General features: G+C 48.8%; 1 protein-coding gene across 1 annotated transcript in view; it reads left to right on the forward strand.

Moving 5' to 3' along the window:
• The window catches only part of LOC144819188 (avidin-like), a 33,811-nt gene extending 12,416 nt beyond the window's left edge, over positions 1 to 21,395 (forward strand). The window contains exons 2-4 of the mRNA XM_078677164.1: positions 8,177 to 8,378; positions 17,501 to 17,621; positions 21,167 to 21,395. Of these exons, the coding sequence (XP_078533290.1) occupies positions 8,177 to 8,378; positions 17,501 to 17,621; positions 21,167 to 21,200 (357 nt within the window). The 3' untranslated portion in view covers positions 21,201 to 21,395. The remainder of the gene's footprint in view (positions 1 to 8,176; positions 8,379 to 17,500; positions 17,622 to 21,166) is intronic.
• The last annotated feature ends 1,341 nt before the right edge of the window (positions 21,396 to 22,736 follow it).

The following is a 22,736-nucleotide window of genomic DNA, read 5'->3' on the forward strand; positions in this document are numbered from 1 at the left end:
GGCCACAGGGAGGTAAAGAAGAGAGCCTAGAACTGAGACGCAAGAGACGACCACAGGGAGTTATAGAAGAGGGCCTAGAACTGAGACGCAAGAGACGACCACAGGGAGTTAAAGAAGAGAGCCTAGAACTGAGACGCAAGAGACGACCACAGGGAGTTATAGAAGAGGGCCTAGAACTGAGACGCAAGAGACGACCACAGAGAGTTAAAGAAGAGAGCCTAGAACTGAGACACAAGAGACGACCACAGGGACACATAGAAGAGGGACTAGAACTGAGACACAAGAGACGACCACAAGGAGTTATAGAAGAGAGCCTAGAACTGAGACACAAGAGACAACCACAGGGAGTTATAGAAGAGGTCCTAGACCTGAGACACAAGAGACGACCACAGGGAGTTATAGAAGAGAGCCTAGACCTCAAACACAAGAGACGACCACATGGAGTTATGGAAGAGAGCCTAGAACTGAGACACAAGAGACGACCACATGGAGTTATGGAAGAGAGCCTAGAACTGAGACACAAGAGACGACCACAGGGAGTTATGGAAGAGGTCTTAGACCTGAGACACAAGAGACGACCACAGGGAGTTAAAGAAGAGAGCCTAGAACTGAGACGCAAGAGACGGCCACAGGAAGGTAAAGAAGAGAGCCTAGAACTGAGACGCAAAAGACGACCACAGGGAGTTATAGAAGAGGGCCTAGAACTGAGACGCAAGAGACGACCACAGGGAGTTAAAGAAGAGAGCCTAGAACTGAGACACAAGAGACGACCACAGGGAGTTAAAGAAGAGAGCCTAGAACTGAGACGCAAGAGACGACCACAAGGAGTTAAAGAAGAGAGCCTAGGACTGAGACGCAAGAGACAGCCACAAGGAGTTATAGAAGAGGTCCTAGACCTGAGACACAAGAGACGACCACAGGGAGTTAAAGAAGAGAGCCTAGAACTGAGACGCAAGAGAGGGCCACAGGGAGGTAAAGAAGAGAGCCTAGAACTGAGACGCAAGAGACGACCACAGGGAGTTATAGAAGAGGGCCTAGAACTGAGACACAAGAGACGACCACAGGGAGTTAAAGAAGAGAGCCTAGAACTGAGACACAAGAGACGACCACAGGGAGTTAAAGAAGAGAGCCTAGAACTGAGACACAAGAGACGACCACAGGGAGTTATGGAAGAGGGACTAGAACTGAGACACAAGAGACGACCACAGGGAGTTATGGAAGAGGGACTAGAACTGAGACACAAGAGACGACCACAGGGAGTTAAAGAAGAGGGCCTCAAACTGAGACACAAGAGACGACCACAGGGAGTTATAGAAGAGAGCCTAGAACTGAGACGCAAGAGACGACCACAGGGAGTTATAGAAGAGAGCCTAAAACTGAGACGCAAGAGACGACCACAGGGAGTTAAAGAAGAGAGCCTAGAACTGAGACACAAGAGACGACCACAGGGAGTTAAAGAAGAGGGCCTAGAACTGAGACACAAGAGACGACCACAGGGAGTTGAAGAAGAGAGCCTAGAACTGAGACACAAGAGACGACCACATGGAGTTAAAGAAGAGGGCGTAGAACTGAGACACAAGAGACGACCACAGGGAGTTAAAGAAGAGAGCCTAGAACTGAGACGCAAGAGACAGCCACAAGGAGTTATAGAAGAGGGCCTAGAACTGAGACACAAGAGACGACCACAGGGAGTTAAAGAAGAGAGCCTAGAACTGAGACACAAGAGACGACCACAGGGAGTTAAAGAAGAGAGCCTAGAACTGAGACACAAGAGACGACCACAGGGAGTTATAGAAGAGGGCCTAGAACTGAGACACAAGAGACGACCACAGGGAGTTAAAGAAGAGAGCTTAGAACTGAGACACAAGAGACGACCACAGGGAGTTGTAGAAGAGAGCCTAGAACTGAGACACAAGAGACGACCACAGGGAGTTATGGAAGAGAGCCTAGAACTGAGACACAAGAGACGACCACAGGGAGTTAAAGAAGAGAGCCTAGAACTGAGACGCAAGAGACAGCCACAAGGAGTTATAGAAGAGGGCCTAGAACTGAGACACAAGAGACGACCACAGGGAGTTAAAGAAGAGAGCCTAGAAATGAGACACAAGAGACGACCACAGGGAGTTAAAGAAGAGAGCCTAGAACTGAGACACAAGAGAAGACCACAGGGAGTTAAAGAAGAGAGCCTAGAACTGAGACACAAGAGACGACCACATGGAGTTATAGAAGAGGGCCTAGAACTGAGATACAAGAGACGACCACAGGGAGTTATAGAAGAGAGCCTAGAACTGAGACACAAGAGACGACCACAGGGAGTTATGGAAGAGAGCCTAGAACTAAGACACAAGAGACAACCACAGGGAGTTATGGAAGAGGGCCTAGACCTCAAACACAAGAGACGACCACAGGGAGTAGTAGAAGAGGGCCTAGAAATGAGTCACAAGAGACAACCACAGGGACAAATAGAAGAGAGCCTAGAACTGAGACACAAGAGACGACCACAGGGAGTTAAAGAAGAGAGCCTAGAACTGAGACACAAGAGACGACCACAGGGAGTTATAGAACAGAGCCTAGAACTGAGACACAAGAGACGACCACAGGGTGTTATAGAAGAGAGCCTAGAACTGAGACACAAGAGACGACCACAGGGAGTTATAGAAGAGGGCCTAGAACTGAGACACAAGAGACTACCACAGGGAGTTAAAGAAGAGAGCCTAGAACTGAGACAAAAGAGATGACCACAAGGAGGTGTAGAAGAGGGCCTAGAACTGAGACACAAGAGACGACCACAGGGAGTTATAGAAGAGGGCCTAGAACTGAGACACAAGAGACGATCACATGGAGTTATAGAGGAGGGCCTAGAACTGAGACACAAGAGACAACCACAGGGAGTTATAGAAGAGAGCCTAGAACTAAGACACAAGAGACGACCACAGGGAGTTATAGAAGAGGGCCTAGAACTGAGTCACAGGAGATGACCACAGGGAGTTATAGAAGAGGGCCTAGAACTGAGATACAAGTGACAACCACAGGGAGTTATGGAAGAGAGCCTAGAACTGAGACACAAGAGACGACCACAGGGAGTTAAAGAAGAGAGCCTAGAACTGAGACGCAAGAGACGGCCACAGGGAGGTAAAGAAGAGAGCCTAGAACTGAGACACAAGAGACGACCACAGGGAGTTATGGAAGAGGGCCTAGAACTGAGACGCAAGAGACGACCACAGGGAGTTAAAGAAGAGAGCCTAGAACTGAGACAAAAGAGACGACCACAAGGAGGTGTAGAAGAGGGCCTAGAACTGAGACACAAGAGACGATCACAGGGAGTTATAGAAGAGGGCCTAGAACTGAGACACAAGAGACGACCACAGGGAGTTAAAGAAGAGAGCCTAGAACTGAGTCACAAAAGACGACCACAGGGAGTTATGGAAGAGAGCCTAGAACTGAGACACAAGAGACGACCACAGGGAGTTATAGAAGAGGGCCTAGAACTGAGACACAAGAGACGACCACAGGGAGTTATGGAAGAGAGCCTAGAACTAAGACACAAGAGACAACCACAGGGAGTTATAGAAGAGAGCCTAGAACTAAGACACAAGAGACGACCACAGGGAGTTATAGAAGAGGACCTAGAACTGAGACACAAGAGATGACCACAGGGAGTTATAGAAGAGGGCCTAGAACTGAGTCACAGGAGATGACCACAGGGAGTTATAGAAGAGGGCCTAGAACTGAGACACAAGAGACAACCACAGGGAGTTATAGAAGAGAGCCTAGAACTAAGACACAAGAGACGACCACAGGGAGTTATAGAAGAGGGCCTAGAACTGAGACACAAGAGATGACCACAGGGAGTTATAGAAGAGGGCCTAGAACTGAGTCACAGGAGATGACCACAGGGAGTTATAGAAGAGGGCCTCGAACTGAGACACAAGAGACGACCACAGGGAGTTATGGAAGAGGGCCTAGAACTGAGACGCAAGAGACGACCACAGGGAGTTATGGAAGAGGTTATAGAACTGAGACACAAGAGACGACCACAGGGAGTTATTGAAGAGGGCCTAGAACTGAGTCACAAAAGAAAACCACAGGAACACATAGAAGAGAGCCTAGAACTGAGACACAAGAGATGCCCACAGGCAGTTATAGATATGGCATAGAACCGAGCCAGGGCAGAGCTCCCAGGTAGCGATAGAAGGGGGATAAAATGGTGGTTGTACAATTTCAGATGTATTGGCCGCAATAAAGTGTCTATAATGACGTGTTTTGCTGATGGCTGCAGATAGTAAGGTCTCTGTAACATGGTTTCTTGCCAAGTGTCTGTAATGTGGTCTTCCACTTAAGGGTGCATGTGGTAAGATTTCTGTAACATGCAGCCTGATTCATCAACGGGCCATTTTGCGAGCCCCTAATAGCGATTCATAGCGAATCGCTATTGAGGACTCGCAAAACGGTATTCATGTAGGAATTGCTAAATAAATAGCGATTCCTACACATTCCTTATTTGCGAGTAACAATTTGCTACTCGCAAATAAGGAATAACTCCCCATTCATTCCTAAGGGCCAAAAGGCCCATAGGAATGAATGGGGAGTATCCCTTATTTGCGAGAAGCAATTTGCTACTCGCAAATAAGATAGCGATTTTAAGGGTGCCAGGGGTGTCCAAAGGACACCCTGTAGCACCCCTTAAATGCACATTTGAACAGGTGTTGCGCACACACATGTCCAAATGACATGTGTGTGCAACATGCAACTTAGTTTTTGCTATTTACCGAGAGGTCTGACCTCTCGGTAAATAGCGGCCCGAAATTGCGAATTAGCAATTTAAAATTGGTTGATGAATTGCATTTAAGGCATCTCTAATAGAGATTCCTTAAATGCAATTCCTCGCACAATAGCGAATTCTGTAATAGCGATTATTGCATTTGGGATGATGAATCCCAAATGCAATAATTGCGCTCGCAAAGGGCCAGATTCTCAGAATCTGGCCCTTTGCGAGCCGATTTTCGTTTCATGAATCAGGCTGTTTGTCTCTCATTGTTACATGTTTCCCCACTGATGGCTGCATGTAGTAAGGTCTCTCCAAGGGGGTCTATTGCTGACCTCTGCAGTAGCAGACTGTCTGTAACCTGCTCTGTGGCTAATGGGTGCATGTGGTAAAGTGCCTGTAATGTGGTATGTTGCTGATGGTTGCATTGAGTAAGATGTCTGTAGTGTGGTGTGTTGCTGATGATTGCATGCAGTAAGGCCTCTGTAACAATCCATGTTGCTGATGGTTGCATGTAGTAAATTGTCTGTAACCTGGTTTGCTGCTAATTGGGCACGTAGGAAAGTGTCTGTAATGTAGCCTCTTGGTGTTGGTTGCATGTAGTAAGGTGTGTGTAACGTGGCCTCTTGGTGTTGGTTGCATGTAGTAAGGTGTATGTAACGTGGCCTCTTAGTTTTGGTTGCATGTTGTACGGTGTCTGTAAAGTGGCCTCTTGGTGTTGGTTGCATGTAGTAAGGTGTCTGTAACGTGTCCTCTTGGTGTTGGTTGCATGTAGTAAGGTGTCTGTAATGTGGCCTGTTGGTGTTGGTTGCATGTTGTAAGGTGTCTGTAACGTGGCCTCTTGGTGTTGATTGCATGTAGTAAGGTGTCTGTAACGGGCCTCTTTGTGTTGATTGCATGTTGTAAGGTGTCTGTAACGGGGCCTCTTGGTGTTGGTTGCATGTAGTAAGTTGTCTGTAACATGGCCTCTTGGTGTTGGTTGCATGTAGTAAGGTGTCTGTAACGTGGCCTCTTGGTGTTGGTTGCATGTAGTAAGGTGTCTGTAATGTGGCCTGTTGTTGTTGGTTGCATGTTGTAAGGTGTCTGTAACGTGGCCTCTTGGTGTTGATTGCATGTAGTAAGGTGTCTGTAACGTGGCCTCTTGGTGTTGGTTGTATGTCGTAAGGGGTCTATACAGTGGCCTCTTGGTGTTGGTTGCATGTAGTAAGGTGTCTGTAACGTGGCCTCTTGGGGTTTGTTGCATGTAGTAAGGTGGCTGTAACGTGGCCTCTTTGTGTTGATTGCATGTAGTAAGGTGTCTGTAACGGGCCTCTTTGTGTTGATTGCATGTAGTAAGGTGTCTGTAACGGGGCCTCTTGGTGTTGGTTGCATGTAGTAAGTTGTCTGTAACATGGCCTCTTGGTGTTGGTTGCATGTAGTAAGGTGTCTGTAACGTGGCCTCTTGGGGCCCGATTCACAGAATGAACTTAAGACTAAATCCTAAACTTACTACTATTTGGTATTCACAGAATGCACTTACTACTTTCGGGATTCACAGAGTGAACTTACTACTTTCGGGATTCACAGAATAAACTTACTACTTTCGGTATTCACAGAATAGACTACTAACTCTAAGTCCGAAATCGGGGAGTAAATTCCGGCCTGGAGGCGGAGCTTACGGCCCGGAGGCGGAGCTTACGGCCCGGAGGCGGAGCTTGCGGCCCAGAGTTGGAGATTTCAGCATGGCAAAAATCCCCACCTCCGAGCCGGAAGCTCCGCCTCCGGGCCGTAAGCTCTGCCTCCGGGACGTAAGCTCCGCCTCCGCGCCGGAATTTACTCCCCGATTTCAGACTTAGAGTTAGTAGTCTTAAATCTATTCTGTGAATACCGAAAGTAGTAAGTTTATTCTGTGAATCCCGAAAGTAGTAAGTTCACTCTGTGAATCTCGAAAGTAGTAAGTGCATTCTGTGAATACCAAATAGTAGTAAGTTTAGGATTTAGTCTTAAGTTCATTCTGTGAATCGGGCCCTTGGTGTTGGTTGCATGTAGAGAAGCGTGGCTCAGTGGTTAGAGGCGGCATACCCGGAAGCTGAGATCGGCCGTGGACCAGGGTTCGATTCTCAGCCTCGGCGGGATTCGGGCTCATAAATTCCACGGACTTGACAATTCTCGCTTCGGTGCCTACTCGACTCACGGGGTCACACTCTGCGACTCTGGGCAATAGCTTGCTTAATCTCTACTACAGCCCCTCGCGGCGGGATGCCTAGCTTTCACTTGTGGATACCCTGCCGGGGTATCTCACAGGGGAATACCAGGACGGGTTCCCTAAGCAAGCGCCTTGATGCCTTCGGGTGATACGTGGGCTATATAAGTCGCAATACATGTAGTAAGGTGTCTGTAACGTGGCCTCTTGGTGTTGGTTGCATGTCGTAAGGTGTCTGTAACGTGGCCTCTTGGTGTTGGTTGCATGTAGTGATGGGTCTGTAACGCGGCCTCTTTGTGTTGATTGCATGTTGTAAGGTGTCTGCAACGTGGCCTCTTGGTGTTGGTTGCATGTCTTAAGGTGTCTGTAACGTGGCCTCTTTGTGTTGGTTGCATGTCGTAAGGTGTCTGTAACGCGGCCTCTTGGTGTTGGTTACATGTCGTAAGGTGTCTGTAACGTGGCATCTTGGTATTGGTTCATGTAGTAAGGTGTCTGTAACGTGGCCTCTTGGTGTTGGTTGCATGTCGTAAGGTGTCTGTAACGTGGCCTCTTGGTATTGGTTGCATGTAGTAAGGTGTCTGTAACGTGGCCTCTTGGTGTTGGTTGCATGTTGTAAGGTGTCTGTAACGTGGCATCTTGGTATTGGTTGCATGTAGTAAGGTGTCTGTAATGTGGCCTCTTGGTGTTGGTTGCATGTCGTAAGGTGTCTGTAACGTGGCATCTTGGTATTGGTTGCATGTCGTAAGGTGTCTGTAAAGTGGCCTCTTGGTATTGGTTGCATGTCGTAAGGTGTCTGTAACGTGGCATCTTGGTATTGGTTGCATGTAGTAAGGTGTCTGTAACGTGGCCTCTTGGTGTTGGTTGCATGTCGTAAGGTGTCTGTAACGTGGCATCTTGGTATTGGTTGCATGTCGTAAGGTGTCTGTAAAGTGGCCTCTTGGTATTGGTTGCATGTCGTAAGGTGTCTGTAACATGGCATCTTGGTATTGGTTGCATGTAGTAAGGTGTCTGTAACGTGGCCTCTTGGTGTTGGTTGCATGTCGTAAGGTGTCTGTAACGTGTAACAAGTGCATACAGTAAGGGGTATGTTCTTGACTGCGTGCAGCCGGATATCTGCTGACATTGGTACTTTGCTGTTTGTTTCATTTGCTGGTGGTATTACAAGTTTATTTTGCTGTTTTTACCTGGAGTGTTGTCCGGCATTGTGCTTACACGGTTTCTTCTTCCAGTGCGATCTGGAAGGGAACTGGACCAATGAGTACAGGTCCAACATGACTCTTTCCAATGCTGACAGCAATGGGTTCTTCTCTGGTGTCTACAACACAAGGGTGTCTCTGATGAACACAACCATCATCGCGTCTCCTCTGACGGGCTACCAGCAGTCATCGATGGAGCCAACCTTTGGATTCACCGTCAACTGGAAGATTTCAGGTAGGAACTTCCATCTGTGGAAATCTAAAGCACTGCAGTGATCCTCTGCCTCCTTCTCTTCACTTCCTGAGTTTCACCTCAGATGCCTCCTCCTTGAAATCTTTCCACTGATCCATCTCGTTGCACATTGCCCTTACTCCTAGCCACATACTACTCTACTTATGCTTCATTTACAGACCGCCCACGGTGGCAGGACATACCCTTCAGCCTGCATCTCCTTAGCTTTGGGAGACCCAAGGATCCTTTCTTCTACACTCCTGTCCCGCACTTGAGCTCTCAAAAGCACCATCTGCTACCTTGATTTTCACCTCTCTCCCAGGGCCTTCATCACCCTGGTTCTGACCCATTTGTCTGCCTTCTTTCCCAATTCTTGGGGAGAGGTCAGATCAGAGTCCACCAGGTACTGATGCAACAGCTGATTTTGACAAATATTAAGGATAAGCTCCCTCATAATTAAGTTGTACAATCCCACACCTTACTGCTAAGTAACCAGCCCTCCAGAGCCTTAATAGCACAATCTACAAAGTCAACCCAGTCTTGAGTCTGGGCCTTTTGGGTATCTCTGAACTGAATCCTGTATTGTTCAGTGGTTAGGCCAAACCCATCTATCAGAGCACACTGCATAATCATCAGCATCCTCTTCTCTAACAGTGAGGAGCTTATACCTTTGTCTGCAAAGGAGAGCCACATGATTGCTGCCTACTGCTCCTGGGGGACCTTCTGAACTTTACACGCCCTTTCCAGTGCAGTAATACATTTGTGGATGTCATCCCCATTCTGATAGGGAGGGACAATCTTGGTTAAGTTCCTATGGTTATGAGATCTCTCTCTACTACTAGGGATGTAGCTGCCCCATCTTATTCTAGCTCTTTGAAGCTCTAGGGACTCCCTTTCTAAGGTTATCTGATGTCTTCTAATTCTCAGCTGGGCTTCCTCACACTTGATCTGCCTTTCTCTCTTCTCCTGGGAGGATTCCCTCCTGAGAGAAGAAACAGAGGTCCCTTCAGATGTGTCAGAATGGACAGACTCCTGAGAAGAAACTCTGGACCTTCTAGGCACACAATCAACTCTCCCTGGTGGAACAAAGAGAGGGCCTTCCTGGCCTTCTTCCTCATTTCCAGGTGGAGCTGCATTTTCCAGGTTAAGGTCATTGTCACTTTGCTGGTCAGCATCAGAGGTCAGGTCCTGGTCATTTTCACCCTGGGCCTTTCCTCTTCTGTTTCCCCACCCATACTGCCTACCCCTCCAGGCCCTGAGGCCTTTCTGAGATCATCCAACAGCAGTACCTCTAGGAGGCGTTGGGTGTTTGCACTTTTGCCTGTCTTCAATCTGCTAGTAGTACACAATGCTCTCAATTTCAAGAATGGGAATCCGTCATACTTGGATGCCAGTACTGTACTGACATCTGGCAGGGACCCACTGGTTCCTGGCCTTGAAGACATCACCAGTGTGGTGTGTTGTATGCACCTATCTACTCTAGTTTGGCCTACTAAACTCTCTTGAGTTGTAGAAAGGGTGTGCTAAGCCCTTGACACACAACTCTAAGTTCAATAGAATTTACTGTAGTTTAAGCTTGTATTATATGTACCTCAGGTACCTTTAGTGGTTTTCAGTTAGTCACTCACTTGAGATTATCTGCTAAAACAATGGCAAGCTTGAATCCCACCGTTGCCACCAATGTGAGAAGTTGGCCTGGCATATGCTGTCCACTAGTTATAGTGGGCACCTTGCACCAGTCCAAACAGCCCCTTAGAGGTGATAGGTTAAAGACAACCTTTATTGAAAGCTATCCTAGTGGTAGCTATGGAGAGCAGTCTTCAGGCTAAGTCTTGAAGGAATGTAATGCAGATTGTTTAACCAGTCTATAATCTCATGAATGACCAAATGAAAGGAGAACCACACGAGGTATATATTTAAAATATATGTGTTTCTTCTAAACACACCCTACTAGTCTCTTTATGAGGCTAGAGGTAAAAGCCCATACGTTACACTGAATATCACACAGCAAATTAGCACAATATACATTGAGTCCTAGGGGCGTACCAAACCATATATTAAGAAAGTGGTATAAGAACCACAACTTGACTAGACATAAGGTCTATAGCTTGTACAATCGCTTGACCTACAAGGAACCACCCAAGGTAGTGACACAGGGGACCCACGGGGGGATGCGTGCAGTGTGAGAACACAGCCACGAGACGCCGCTAGCTTCTATGAGAAGAGTCGCGGTTGGAAATTTAAAGATTAAGGACACTTAGGAGAGGACTTTGAGCAAACCCCTTTAGAATTAAGGGTTTCTAGAGCCAACACCCACAGGAGCACCGGAGTACTCAAGTTACCTCACCCAGGGAAGCAGGGTGCATAGGTGTCTTATGGTGTCTAGAATCGTCGTCGTTTTCAATGGCGATCTGCTGCCGGTGTGATCCAAGCCTGGATCGAAGATGTGAAGAACCTGAAAGCAGAGGGGACAGAGTCTGGGTCACTTGCCAGTGACCAAGGCCACTATAGTCGAGTACCCACCAATGTAGGGTGTTTTCAGGTTGAAGTGGTGAAGCTTGACTCTGCAGCAAGGAGACCAGGAGGCATTGACGATGACCAGGAGCTGTTTTCAAGCTTTCCCACAAAGGATGTTGACTGCTGCGAAATAGGTGACCGGATTGGACTCAACAAGCCTTGGCAACAGCAACCCATGTAGAAAGTGAAGAAATACTTTGGTGCGGATCAACAATGTCCGAGGGACTCATCAAGTGGTGTAGCATCAGGGCACGCCTAGAGCAACCAGGAAAACCCAAGGAAAGTAAAATTTACTTTCTCAGGGACCCACCAGTCAACGGACCAGGGATTGCGAAGGTACCTTGAGCTGAAATGCAAAGAGCGGAGTGTAGGCCCACCATCTTCGGTGCAAAAGGTGCTCGGGGTCTGGGGTATAAGTAACCCAATGCACAGCCTCAAGGGACGTCGAGAAGCTGATGCACTTGCAAATGTGCACGGTGTCCAGGAGTTCCGGTTCCATGTCACTCACAAGGTCTGCGGTTCTCAGCCTTGCTGGGGACTCGGTTCGGCATCGGGAAGTCTGGACATCCACCTTTGGTGTTGCAAAGTATTCGGCGTCCGGCAGGAGCTTCGGTGATGCAGACCGGTCAGATGCTTCTTTGGTGCCTGCCAAGCAGGGGAGTAACTCCTTTACTCCAAGGGAGATTCTTCAGTCATCAAGTCATGTAGATCGTCGAAGTTCCAGGATATCTGTAGCAGAGTTTCATCCAGGTGTAATCTAAAATCCTGTAGTCAGGGGTTCCGTTCTAATACCCAAGGAAGGGGTTGGACTTACTCTGGGGACCCAACTATGGGAGCGTTTGGAAAGAGGGGTGGCTACACCCATTTCCTTTGTCCAGTTTCCACCAGAAGCCCCTGCATCCAGTTTGAACTGGGCTTTGCACAGGGACACCAAATGTGCCCCCAGTGCAGACTGCAAAACACTCTCAGAGTGCACCCACCCAGCCCCAATACAATAAAGCCTGTCTGGGAGGTGCTGACACCTCCCTGTGAAAGGAAACCTATTGTCCAGGCCTCCCCTGCCGGAGTTTCGACCTGCAGCAGGAGGCCAGACTCGTGTCTGTGGCTGCAGCATCCATTTACCGGTGTGTACAAGTCTCTCCCTCTAGAAGGGTGGAATTCTACCCCCGCCGCCAGGACTGGTGTGGGGGCGGTAGGATTCCAAAGTGTTTGACACCAAACACAACATGTTTCCATGCAGTCATTCCAAAGTTAGCATTTACCGGGAGGTTATAATGCACTTAAGCGTATGTGGTCTGGCTGCATCACAGAACAGCCCCAGAGAATAGATTCCCAAGGCAGCAGAGGGGTCCTGCTCATGTATGGCCACCCTCTCACATGAAACCAAGCACCCTACCTTCAGGATTGATAAGGCCTGCCATAGGGGTGACTGACAGGTTTCTATCTGCAGTGAGTTAAGGTAGATATAGGTAACCTATATCTAAGTAAGGGGTGCATGCACCACCTTACCCATGCTGCAGTAGCAGTCCTGTGGTGTCATTTTTGAAGGCTTCCCAGGGGTGGCATAATACATGCTGCAGCCCCTGGTAGGCCTCTGGGGTACCTATGCCCTTAGTACCTGGTGTACCATATACTAGGGACTCACATGGATACCCCAGTAACCAAGTTGGAGTGTACCTAATGTACTTGCAATCAATTTAGAGAGGAAGCAGACAGGCTGGGGTCCTGGATAACATGGCCCCAGCCAGAATAAATTCGTAAAACAGGTAAACATCAGCAAAAAAAGTGGGGGTAACCATAGTAAGCAGATCCTACTCTCCTACACAAAATCACAAACTTTACGTCAACTGCTCTCTCCATCACGGCTCCTCCATCTCTCCCTCACGCACATCTGCCCCCTGTCTGCACCTGCCGTCGCGACTTTCACATCGGTCTGGACCCACATCTGATGGTGTGTGGCTCTACTCCAGTGACCTCTGCAACCTCTGCTGCACCTCAACAACTTTATCTCCAGGGCCTTCCCCAGTCCTGCAGGAGAACTCAAAGGCCATTGTCATGAGTGATCTCCTTGGGCTCTTCAACCGATCTTCAGACCCGTCCTTAAAGTCTCCAACTATGCCCTCACTCCCTCATACCCTTGTGTCCTCGTGCCCTCGTACCCTCGCGTCCTCGTGCCCTCATACCCTCGTGTCCTCATGCCCTTGTGCCCTCACGCCCTCTTTCCCTGCTCAGCCTATCCTGCTCTTACGCCAAGTTAGATGGGTCATGGCTACCACCTAAGGGTGTCCATCAGTGCTCAGGTCTGCTCTCACCCTGTCCCACCCCTCTTGGCAAGCTTAGACTGTCTTCTGTGCACTCCCAGTGTCCAGCATTTAAATGCCCTCCCAGCCCCTCTGCCTCAAGCCTCAGTACTAGACCTTTGGCCCCCAGGAACCCCTTGATTAGAAGATCCCTCCTTGACAGATGACGATCCAGTATGTGAAAAGGGTTTCCAAGGGCACCTTCAGGTGGAAGCCACCCTTCGTTGAGGCTGTCTCTATACCATGATTGACACCATGATTGACATCACACAGGCTAGCAGAAGCCTGTATAGACAATGTCTGTGGACACCATAGGTTGTTTCCATGTATAGATGCCATACAGAGACCCACTGTCTTGTATCTAGTATTTGGGAACCCAACCTCCCACCAGGCCTGAAAACTGTTCTGCCACCATTATTGCCCCCCCTTCTGCTTCTGCCCCGATACACATGGCCATTGCTGTTCACTTTGACCTCTCGGAAGAGTTCTCCTGGCTTTCCGCCCTTCAGACTTAAACAAAATCAGGCTATCCGCGTACTCCCACCACCTCTTCTGACCAGTTCAAGGCAATCCCACGGCCATGGTTCAACTCTCATTGCTGCCGCTGCATGTTCACCCTCCTTATCACCCATCGCCCACAGTCTAGACTTACACTGCCATGGCTCTCCTAAGGCTGGCATCTGTACCACCCTCTGTAGGTGACCGAAAGGTAAGGTCCCAGCAGATCTAAAGGAGCCTTGACACAACCAAATCAGCCCCTGTCTAGACCTGTCCATCTTTCTTCAGCCATCCCCATCTCTCTCAAGGAACCCTTAGTCCCCCACCACCCTCCGCAGCCTACAGCTTACCCATGCCTCATCGGTTAAAAGATGGCCTCCAACTTCTTTCAAACCTGCCCCCGCCTGACCCGTCCAGTCCCCAGAGTATGAAGCCCCACGCACCCATGTATGGTAGCGGATCATGGTATTTCCTGCTGACGCTTCTTGGAGGTGAGTACTCTACTCGCGTATTCAACGGGAGCCTCCGCAGTCTTGTTTCTGTAGCTCTGTGGGCCCCAGCCAGTGGACAGCTCCGTGGTTGCAGAAAGGTCAAATTACACTAGGGAGGTGACAGCCGACATCACTTCCTAAGTCCGCTGAAAGCACCCCATGTCCATGGCATGGCAGCCTTAGGGAGTTCTGTTGAGTGCTGCACGGGTGCCTGAGTTGCATGCAGGATTGTGTTTGTGCAGGAAGGTGTATCTTCATGCACAAAAACAATACCCTGAGGCATTTTCCTCTTTCTATGTGTGCTATAGAATACTGTGTACATGGAAAGTGGACGTAATGAGGAGAAATACAAACGTCTCCTTGTCACACCTCCCCTGGGTAGGCACAGTCATTTGGTGCATTCCGAGGTCTACCCGTAATGGTAAGTCTGGGAATGTGTCAAAATCCATGGGTGTTGCGTGGAAACACCCACGCAACGCCCATGGAACGCCTTCCCAGGGCAAAGTATTGCCAGGCTACAATTTGTGCTGTGTTACGTTACTCCTGATTATTTAAGCCACCCAGGGCCATGCAAGGTGGCTTTGTATGGCTTGATGAATTGCATTTTGGGGTTGCATTGTGCATGTACCCCGGTTGTGGTATTGGGTTTTAACAGATCTACATACTCCGCATAACTCACGATACCTTAAGATAGAAATTGGCACGGAAACTGAAAATGCAAAAGACAAGTTTATTAAGACCCCACGGGGTGGTGGTACAATCCTTACAGCACCCTTCGGCAATGCAAGAAGTATCACCCCGAACATTTGAATACATGGCTCTTATATACCTTTGCAAGGGTTTGGAAAATAGGCGGTACACACATAAAACAGTTTTAGGTACATATAAGGGCATTTTTGGAACACAGCCAACATGTGGGAGGAGCTTAGTACTACTGGTCAGTTTTTGCAACATTCCTGAGCAGTGACCGATCGTTAACTTTAGGGACCTGAGTGCGCATGTGCAAGCTTGACCATCCCTATAAATAGCCTGTTGCTGGGCAAACCAAGTGGTCATCGGGAGAGAGAAAGGACGAAAGGGCACACTGACCACGAGGCAACGCATTCATTTAAAATGGAGGCCTGGAATACAAAATGGCCTCCGGAATATAGTCAAGCTAACAGTGTAAAACTCGTGTAGCTGAAGCAAATGCTAACCCAATCGCTATCAAATTACGACACGGTGCATGGTGCAAACGTGACACAAACCCTTGATAACTAGGGTCCTCAGTGTGAATCGAACTAGGCCTTTCTATTTGGCTGTTTGGCAGCTTACCAGTATGCCATGCCTTTTTGGGCGATGTAGACAATTGCTGTGCCCATCTGATGACCATGCATGATGACAGTTGAGAACCTCCCTGTCAGCGCCAATGACTTCTTTTATCCATATGCGCACAATCGTGCTTTTGCCGGAGCGAGACAGTGCAGGAAGTAAGGTCTCATGGGCACCTCTGGCCATCAGGTTGATTGAGTCCCCTGTGTTGAAAATGGCTGCCATTTTGGTGGATGCTACTTCATTTTCACACTTCGAAGGGACTGAATCGGTGGGCATAGGAGCCCACAGCTAACATCGAATGACCGACCCCTTCTAGTGCATCATGGTCCATGTCATCCGATACACCTTCTCCATCGAATGCATCAGTGGGACTTCCGAAGACATCCACAGATTTCACCAGCTTCCATTTTGAAAAGTCATCAATTGGCAGTCTCTCGCAAAGTGATTGAGCTTTTTGCAGGAGTAACATATCTTCCCTCATGCAGGACATTCAGTCTGGTGGTGGATGGGGCCTCCACAGTACCCACAGAAGTTGTTCAGTCGCTACTGTTGCCTGCATTTCTGTGGGTTTCCTTGTAGTGACTAAGTTGACAGATTCAGCTCTTATGTGGTTGTGTAGCACCGCCTTCCATATTTGAGGTTTGGTCCCTCGACAGTTCTTTAGACCCGCCCAGCATCAGTATATTATTTAGCGGCATTCCTGGTAATTTTAGGATGCGTTCCTGTAGTTTGAAGGAAGCGCATCCTTAAATTACCTGTGCACGTGTGTCCTCTAGTTCAATTGTGACAGTGCAATTGCTGGCCAGATTATTGAGCCACCAGGACAGTGATGATAATGACTGCGCCAGCGGCTCAGCATGGAGTCCTGGGGCCGCATTGCGAAAAGTGCCCCCGTGGTGCAACGGCATATGCGGCTACTTGGTGCGCTCCTAGGGCACTTTGTTATTACAGAGGGGGCCCGACGCTTGTTTGGCCCTTTCTGTAATACCGATAGTGTTGGCGCACATATAGCGCCAGTGCTATCTCCAGAGGGTGTTTTTTTCTTTGCCTGGGGGCGTGCCCCCAAGCAAATGAGGGAATCCCTTGGCCTCTGCACCCGTGCCGCGTTATAGACTCGGGGGCAGAGGCAAAGAAGCTGTCAGTGCGCCCCCTAATGGCAGCCCTCTGAAGGAGGAAAATGGGGTCCCGTGGAACCACCAGACATCCCCTTACCACCGGGTGCAATCACTCACTGCATCAGCCTGCAAGGGGATCTCTAATCCCCCTTCAAAGTGGTTCCCGCCTGCACTGTGAAACACAGAACGACTTCAAAGCACCCGCGCCGTTTTTCACATGAATGCCCAGCCTCCGGAGCAGCACGAGTTCAGGGCTGCCCTGAGGGCAGTACATTCATGTTATCACAGCGCATTTTCCTTTTTTGCATTGGGTGCACCTTTTAAAAGGTGCACCTGGCGCAAACAAGGAAAAAGCGCTGTATCTGTGACATGGTTCCCTGGATGCCTGATTTGCGCCAGGGTTTCAATATTCAGCAGTTTGAGCCCAGTTTAGTCTTTCAACCCAATTATAATTAAGAACCAAGCCTGTAACTATCTATATTTTTACCTCTCTGATCACCATCTCCTCATTCCTCCTCAGTCTGGTACCCGAGCCCACCATTCCATGGAGGCTCTTGCGCTTCTGCATCAAACCTCATCACCTCTTGCCGCCACCTTGTTCTATCCTCCGCCCTCACTCTCCTAACCTATCGGCAGCTTTTGACAACGTTGATCAGCCTCCCTCCCCAGCTCTGGAGTGGCTGCTTCACACTCCTCAGAATACTCTTGTTTCATCCCCTGGTGCTTCTCGCCTTTCCTTCCAATTCCGCTTCCAGTGGGGTTCCCCAAGGGTCCCTCCTGGTCCGTCCCAATCTCTTTCACGATATCATGTTTATGCACCATCCCCGCGGCAGTCTCCATCGTCCTGCTGTGAACCCCTTGACCACCGCACTCTTTGTTTCCCCCCACAGAGTCCATCACCACCTGGGCCGGGCAGTGCTTCCATACTCCGCAGGGAGAGCCGTACCTGGTCACCACCTGGCTGCTGAGGGAAGAAGTGGACAAAGTGGAGGACGTGTGGAAATCCACCCGGTGAGCGTATGCACAAGAGAGAAGCCTGTTCTAGGATGTACAATGCCCCAGGGGGCTCTAGGGGTCTGTGTAATGCATGCATAGTACAGGTCTGTCAGAGCCAGATGCAGTCCCCTCAAGCACAAGTGGGTCACGGCTGTACCCTGTGCGGTAGAGGAAGGACCCTACAGAGATCTCTCTGACACAACTGTCACTCACAGTCGGATCCCAGCTCTAGGCCAAGCAGTACAGGATATTCTGTCTAGAGGTCAGTCTGAGGGAATGTATCATGGTATTCCGCATGCATTTCACACGCACGCCTTCTGAACGCCATCATTAGTACAAATGCGTCTTTATCTCGCATTCATTCAGCACACAAGTCGTTATAATGACTTGCCTTGTGGGTAGCGGAATTTTGGAATAGTTTTCAGTAACTATTCCAAATCCAGTCTGCGCTTCAGTAGAGAAGGTGTTGGACTTTCAATCCAACACCATTCCACCAATGCACCCACCTAAAGCAAGTCCTTGTAACGACGTACGTGCTGAATGAAGGCGTGCTAAAGATGCCTGTGTTCTAGTGCCACAAAAGGGGGTGGTGATGGACGGAGCATCTGAACCAATCAAACACTCACACCCAGTCAACAGATCTGGGTTTAATCCATCACCGTTCTTTAGCCCACTCCGCCACCCCAGTTCAGACATGGCCATATGCAAATCAGTCTGACCCTGTGCCTCATGGGAACAGTCTAGCCCGAACTGCCAAGCCATGCCTTCCCTGGACCGGAATCAAGCTTCCTATGACCGGTTTCTGGCACCCTTGATGGTTAATGTCTTCAAAGCGGTAATGGTGGGTTGCATTCCTTCATCATGGAAAGAGGCAGTAGTGGTGCAGATCTATAAAAAAGGTAACAGGAATTATTCTGTTTGTTACAGGCCTATTTCTTTAACCGATGCCACATGTAAAGTCCTGGGAGGGTAATCCTTGTACGCCTGTAATCATGGGCTAATGCCTCTGGACTTATATCCAATACACAATAAGGCTCCAGAAGGGGTATGGGAACAAATGAACAGTGCCTCAACTTATGTCTGGTCATGGGTAAGTACAAGAAGGTCAGGAGGGGGTCAATCCACCTGGCTTTCATGGACTTATCCAGTGCATTTGATACAGTAAAGCGGGGGAAGCTGTGGAATCTAATGGGAAAAATGGGCTTCGAGGAACCCCTATTACACTGTTGCGCAGGTGGCATGCCTCGACTACTGTAGCCCTTCGTTATGGTCCTGGGGGAGAGAAGACGAGGCCACTTGCTTCTACAGAGGAGGAGCAGGGGGTGCTGGTTCTGAGAGAGTACTGTCTTTGAGATAGAGAGAGAGTGGACTGTTTGCTGCCACACAACGCAGTGTTCTTTAAAGGGGGCATCTTCAGCTCTCCTGGATTTTAGAGGGGTGTGGGTAGCGATGAGGATCACAAAGATGAACTTCCACATCCAAGGTGCGTCAATGGGGTGCGCTTAGTTTTTTATTTTTCCCTTTTTCCACGTCTGCCCCAACCTGGTGGTGTCTTTACCACTCGCGTGCCGAGAGCCACCAACATGGTGGCTTGTGAGCACATAGGTGGAGGTGTCAGTTGTGATGGCTTTGTAGATGATGGAGCTGGCCTCGAAGGTGGGGTACAAAAAGGGTAAACCCAGAGTCACTGGAACCTGGGTACAATGCAGTATATATTGGGGTGGTCCCAGTATTCTGAACATCAATAGTGTCAAGAGGGAAAAAGATACAGTGGGATTCAAAAACACAAATCAAAGCATGAGTGACTCAATGTTCCAGTGTTGTTTAGTCACACTGGGACTCATTAGCATTTTGTCAAACAGATATTGAAGAAAAAGCATTTTTATATAAAAACATCAGCATTGCAGTGCCCTTGGTGCGGGGTTGGGAAATGGAGGGATGTGATTTCGGTGAGGTAGTGAGGTAGACAAAGTCAAGGCGGTGACAAAATATCACAAACAAATGTTCAGGCATATATTATTCGTATGCCAGAAAAGGCACATCAATTAAATATTCATCACAGTACATAGTCTCTGTACAAAATTGCCATGTAGCACAAGAATCCACAGTAAGCTGAGTACTGTTGAAAGGACTGGCATTTCTGGAGTGTCGACGTTTCGACCCCTGTGTATATGTAGGTTCTTCCAAACCTTACTTGCGGGGTCTTCCTCAGGACAAAAAGTGAGTGGTGTGGGGTGGTGGGGCACCGTGAGTGGAGAAAAGGGAAACCTCTAACTAGTCAATGGTGAAGGGTCGAAGGGCTCAGCGGCTCTCAATCAAATGAAGGGGAGAGTGAGATTACACTCGGATAAATACTGTCGGGGTGGTCCAGGTAAGTCAAGGATCCGTCAAAACAAAAGGTACAACTCCCGTATCTTTAAGGAAGAGTCAACATTCCCGAATGAATCAAGGGACTTTGGCGAAGGTGCTGGTGTCCGTTGTTCTCCGGAAGGTGAGATGAAAAAGGTGGACAGGCCGGCAAGTGGGGCCAGTGGGTTTCCTTCAGGGTGGGGCTGATGTGTTCATATTTTCTCAGGATATCGATGGGACCTCCTGTGGCTTGTACGGTGTCCTTAGAGGGGCCAGTGTGGAGCCTGGGTAGATCCACCATCCAGATGCAAGAATGGCAGCCCTCTTGGACTGCGGTGCTGAAGTCTCTGAGTGGGGGGAACAGTTTCTTGTTCTTTAATACAAAGAGCTGCGCAGACTGAGCACGCTCTTCTTCGCGATCGGTTTATTGAGCGCGAGTTCAGTTTCAAGGGTGAGTCAGACTGATATCGCAGAGGTCATAGGATGGCTTGAATTTGCAGCGGTTCATGGCGCTGAGAGAGGTCTTTTCTCTGTTATTGCTTCTTATGAATAATTAGGAGAAATTTCCATTTAGTGGGGTCAGTGTCCAACAGGTGCTGGTCGTCTGGGTGTGGATGAGGTCAGGCAGTGCTTGAGGCATTGAGCGTTGAAAGAGGCGCTGCTTCCCATGGACCGTTGTGTGTCGTTGGGGGACTGAGGGTCCCACTGCTGAGCCTGGAGCTCAGTGCAGAGTTCCACGCTGTCCATGTAGGACCAGTTGGATCCCTGTTGGACTCCGCAGGATACGGGGGGCTCGTGGGATCCTGAGGCGCCTATGTGAGTGAACTGGTGTCGGTTAGAGAGGCAGCCAGAGATCTAGCGGGAAACTTGCACTCAGTGCTTTGAATGGAAATGTAGAAGTGCTGGTAATCAATGCTTATACTACCATTGTGCTCCCAGGAAGTGCTGGCACTCTTCCATTTACCGTATTGCAACAGTCCTGAGAAGTGCAGGTACTCTCCCTTTCAAATGAAAGAAGTGCAGACACTCAGTACCAGACAGTACCTGCCCACTTAAAACACTGCTTGCAGTGAACCCTCTTCAATAACGGGTTGGTTGAAGCTCTGCTCCGTATTCAAGCTACGTCAGAGAAGAGCTCATATTCCGTTCCATCCCTTACACCCTGGGATAGACCAAGATTAAACCTTTACTTCTTTTCCTTTCTCCAATAGGGTTGGACAAGATGTCTTCTTCCGCATGAAGTGACGTGTGCTGAAGACACCAAGATGGCTGGATCAGACAAAGGCCTCTCCGCTTCACCTCTCCAGGCTTCACCTGTGGCTGCAGATCCAAGCAGAGACCTAGCCATGCCCCTGTCTGTTTGCTGTGCTGAGCACTTCCTACTGTGAACAACTGCATCATTTTCTAAAAATTAATAAAACAACAACATTTAGAATCAAATGCCACCAACGCTTTTTTGGTTCACCTGTAAACTCCATTATCATGTTGTGCTATGTTGTGTCATGTATGTTATGTTTTGACATGTCATGTCATAGCACGCCATACTGGGTCTAGTAGCCCAGTGGAAGGATCTGTGTTTGACCTCAGGGTCACAGGTTCGAATCACGGCATGTCCTCTCAGCCTTTCATCATTCTGAGAGCAAAGAACTGAGGCCCAATCTGTTCTGTGGTAATAAACACATGTTATCCATCAATAAGACACCCTTCTGGGGGAATGTACACCTTACAAGTACATGTTATGTTATGACACTTTCTATAGTTATTGGTCACCACTGGGTGAACTCATGCGATGATACAGAGTATAACAGCACCAACTGGGACGGCTGTCTTACACTGAATACACATGGTATAACAGCACCAACTGGGACGGCTGTCTTACACTGAATACACATGGTATAACAGCACCAACTGGGACGGCTGTCTTACACTGAATACACCCGGTATAACAGCACCAACTGGAACAGGTGTCTTACACTGAACACACCCGGTATAACAGCACCAACTGGGACGGCTGTCTTACACTGAATACACATGGTATAACAGCACCAACTGGGACGGCTGTCTTACACTGAATACACCCGGTATAACAGCACCAACTGGGACGGCTGTCTTACACTGAATACACCCAGTATAACAGCACCAACTGGGACGGCTGTCTTACACTGAATACACATGGTATAACAGCACCAACTGGGACGGCTGTCTTACACTGAATACACCCGGTATAACAGCACCAACTGGGACAGCTGTCTTACACTTAATACACCCGGTATAACAGCACCTACTGGGACAGCTGTCTTACACTGAATACACCCGATCTAACAGCACCAACTGGAACAGGTGTCGTACACTAAAAACACCCGGTATAACAGCACCAACTGGGACGGCTGTCTTACACTGAATACACCCGGTATAACAGCACCAACTGGGAAAGCTATCTTACACTGAATACACCCGGTATAACAGCACCAACTGGAACAGGTGTCGTACAATAAAAGCACTGGTATAACAGCACCAACTGGGACAGCTGTCTTACACTGAATACACCCGGTATAACAGCACCTACTGGGACAGCTGTCTTACACTGAATACACCCGATCTAACAGCACCAACTGGAACAGGGGTCGTACACTAAAAACACCCGGTATAACAGCACCAACTGGGACAGCTGTCTTACACTGAATACACCCGGTATAACAGCACCAACTGGGAAAGCTATCTTACACTGAATACACCCGGTATAACAGCAACAACTGGAACAGGTGTCGTACAATAAAAGCA

This window comes from Lissotriton helveticus, chromosome 2_1 (genome assembly GCF_964261635.1).
Source record: "Lissotriton helveticus chromosome 2_1, aLisHel1.1, whole genome shotgun sequence".
Taxonomy (NCBI): domain Eukaryota; kingdom Metazoa; phylum Chordata; class Amphibia; order Caudata; family Salamandridae; genus Lissotriton; species Lissotriton helveticus.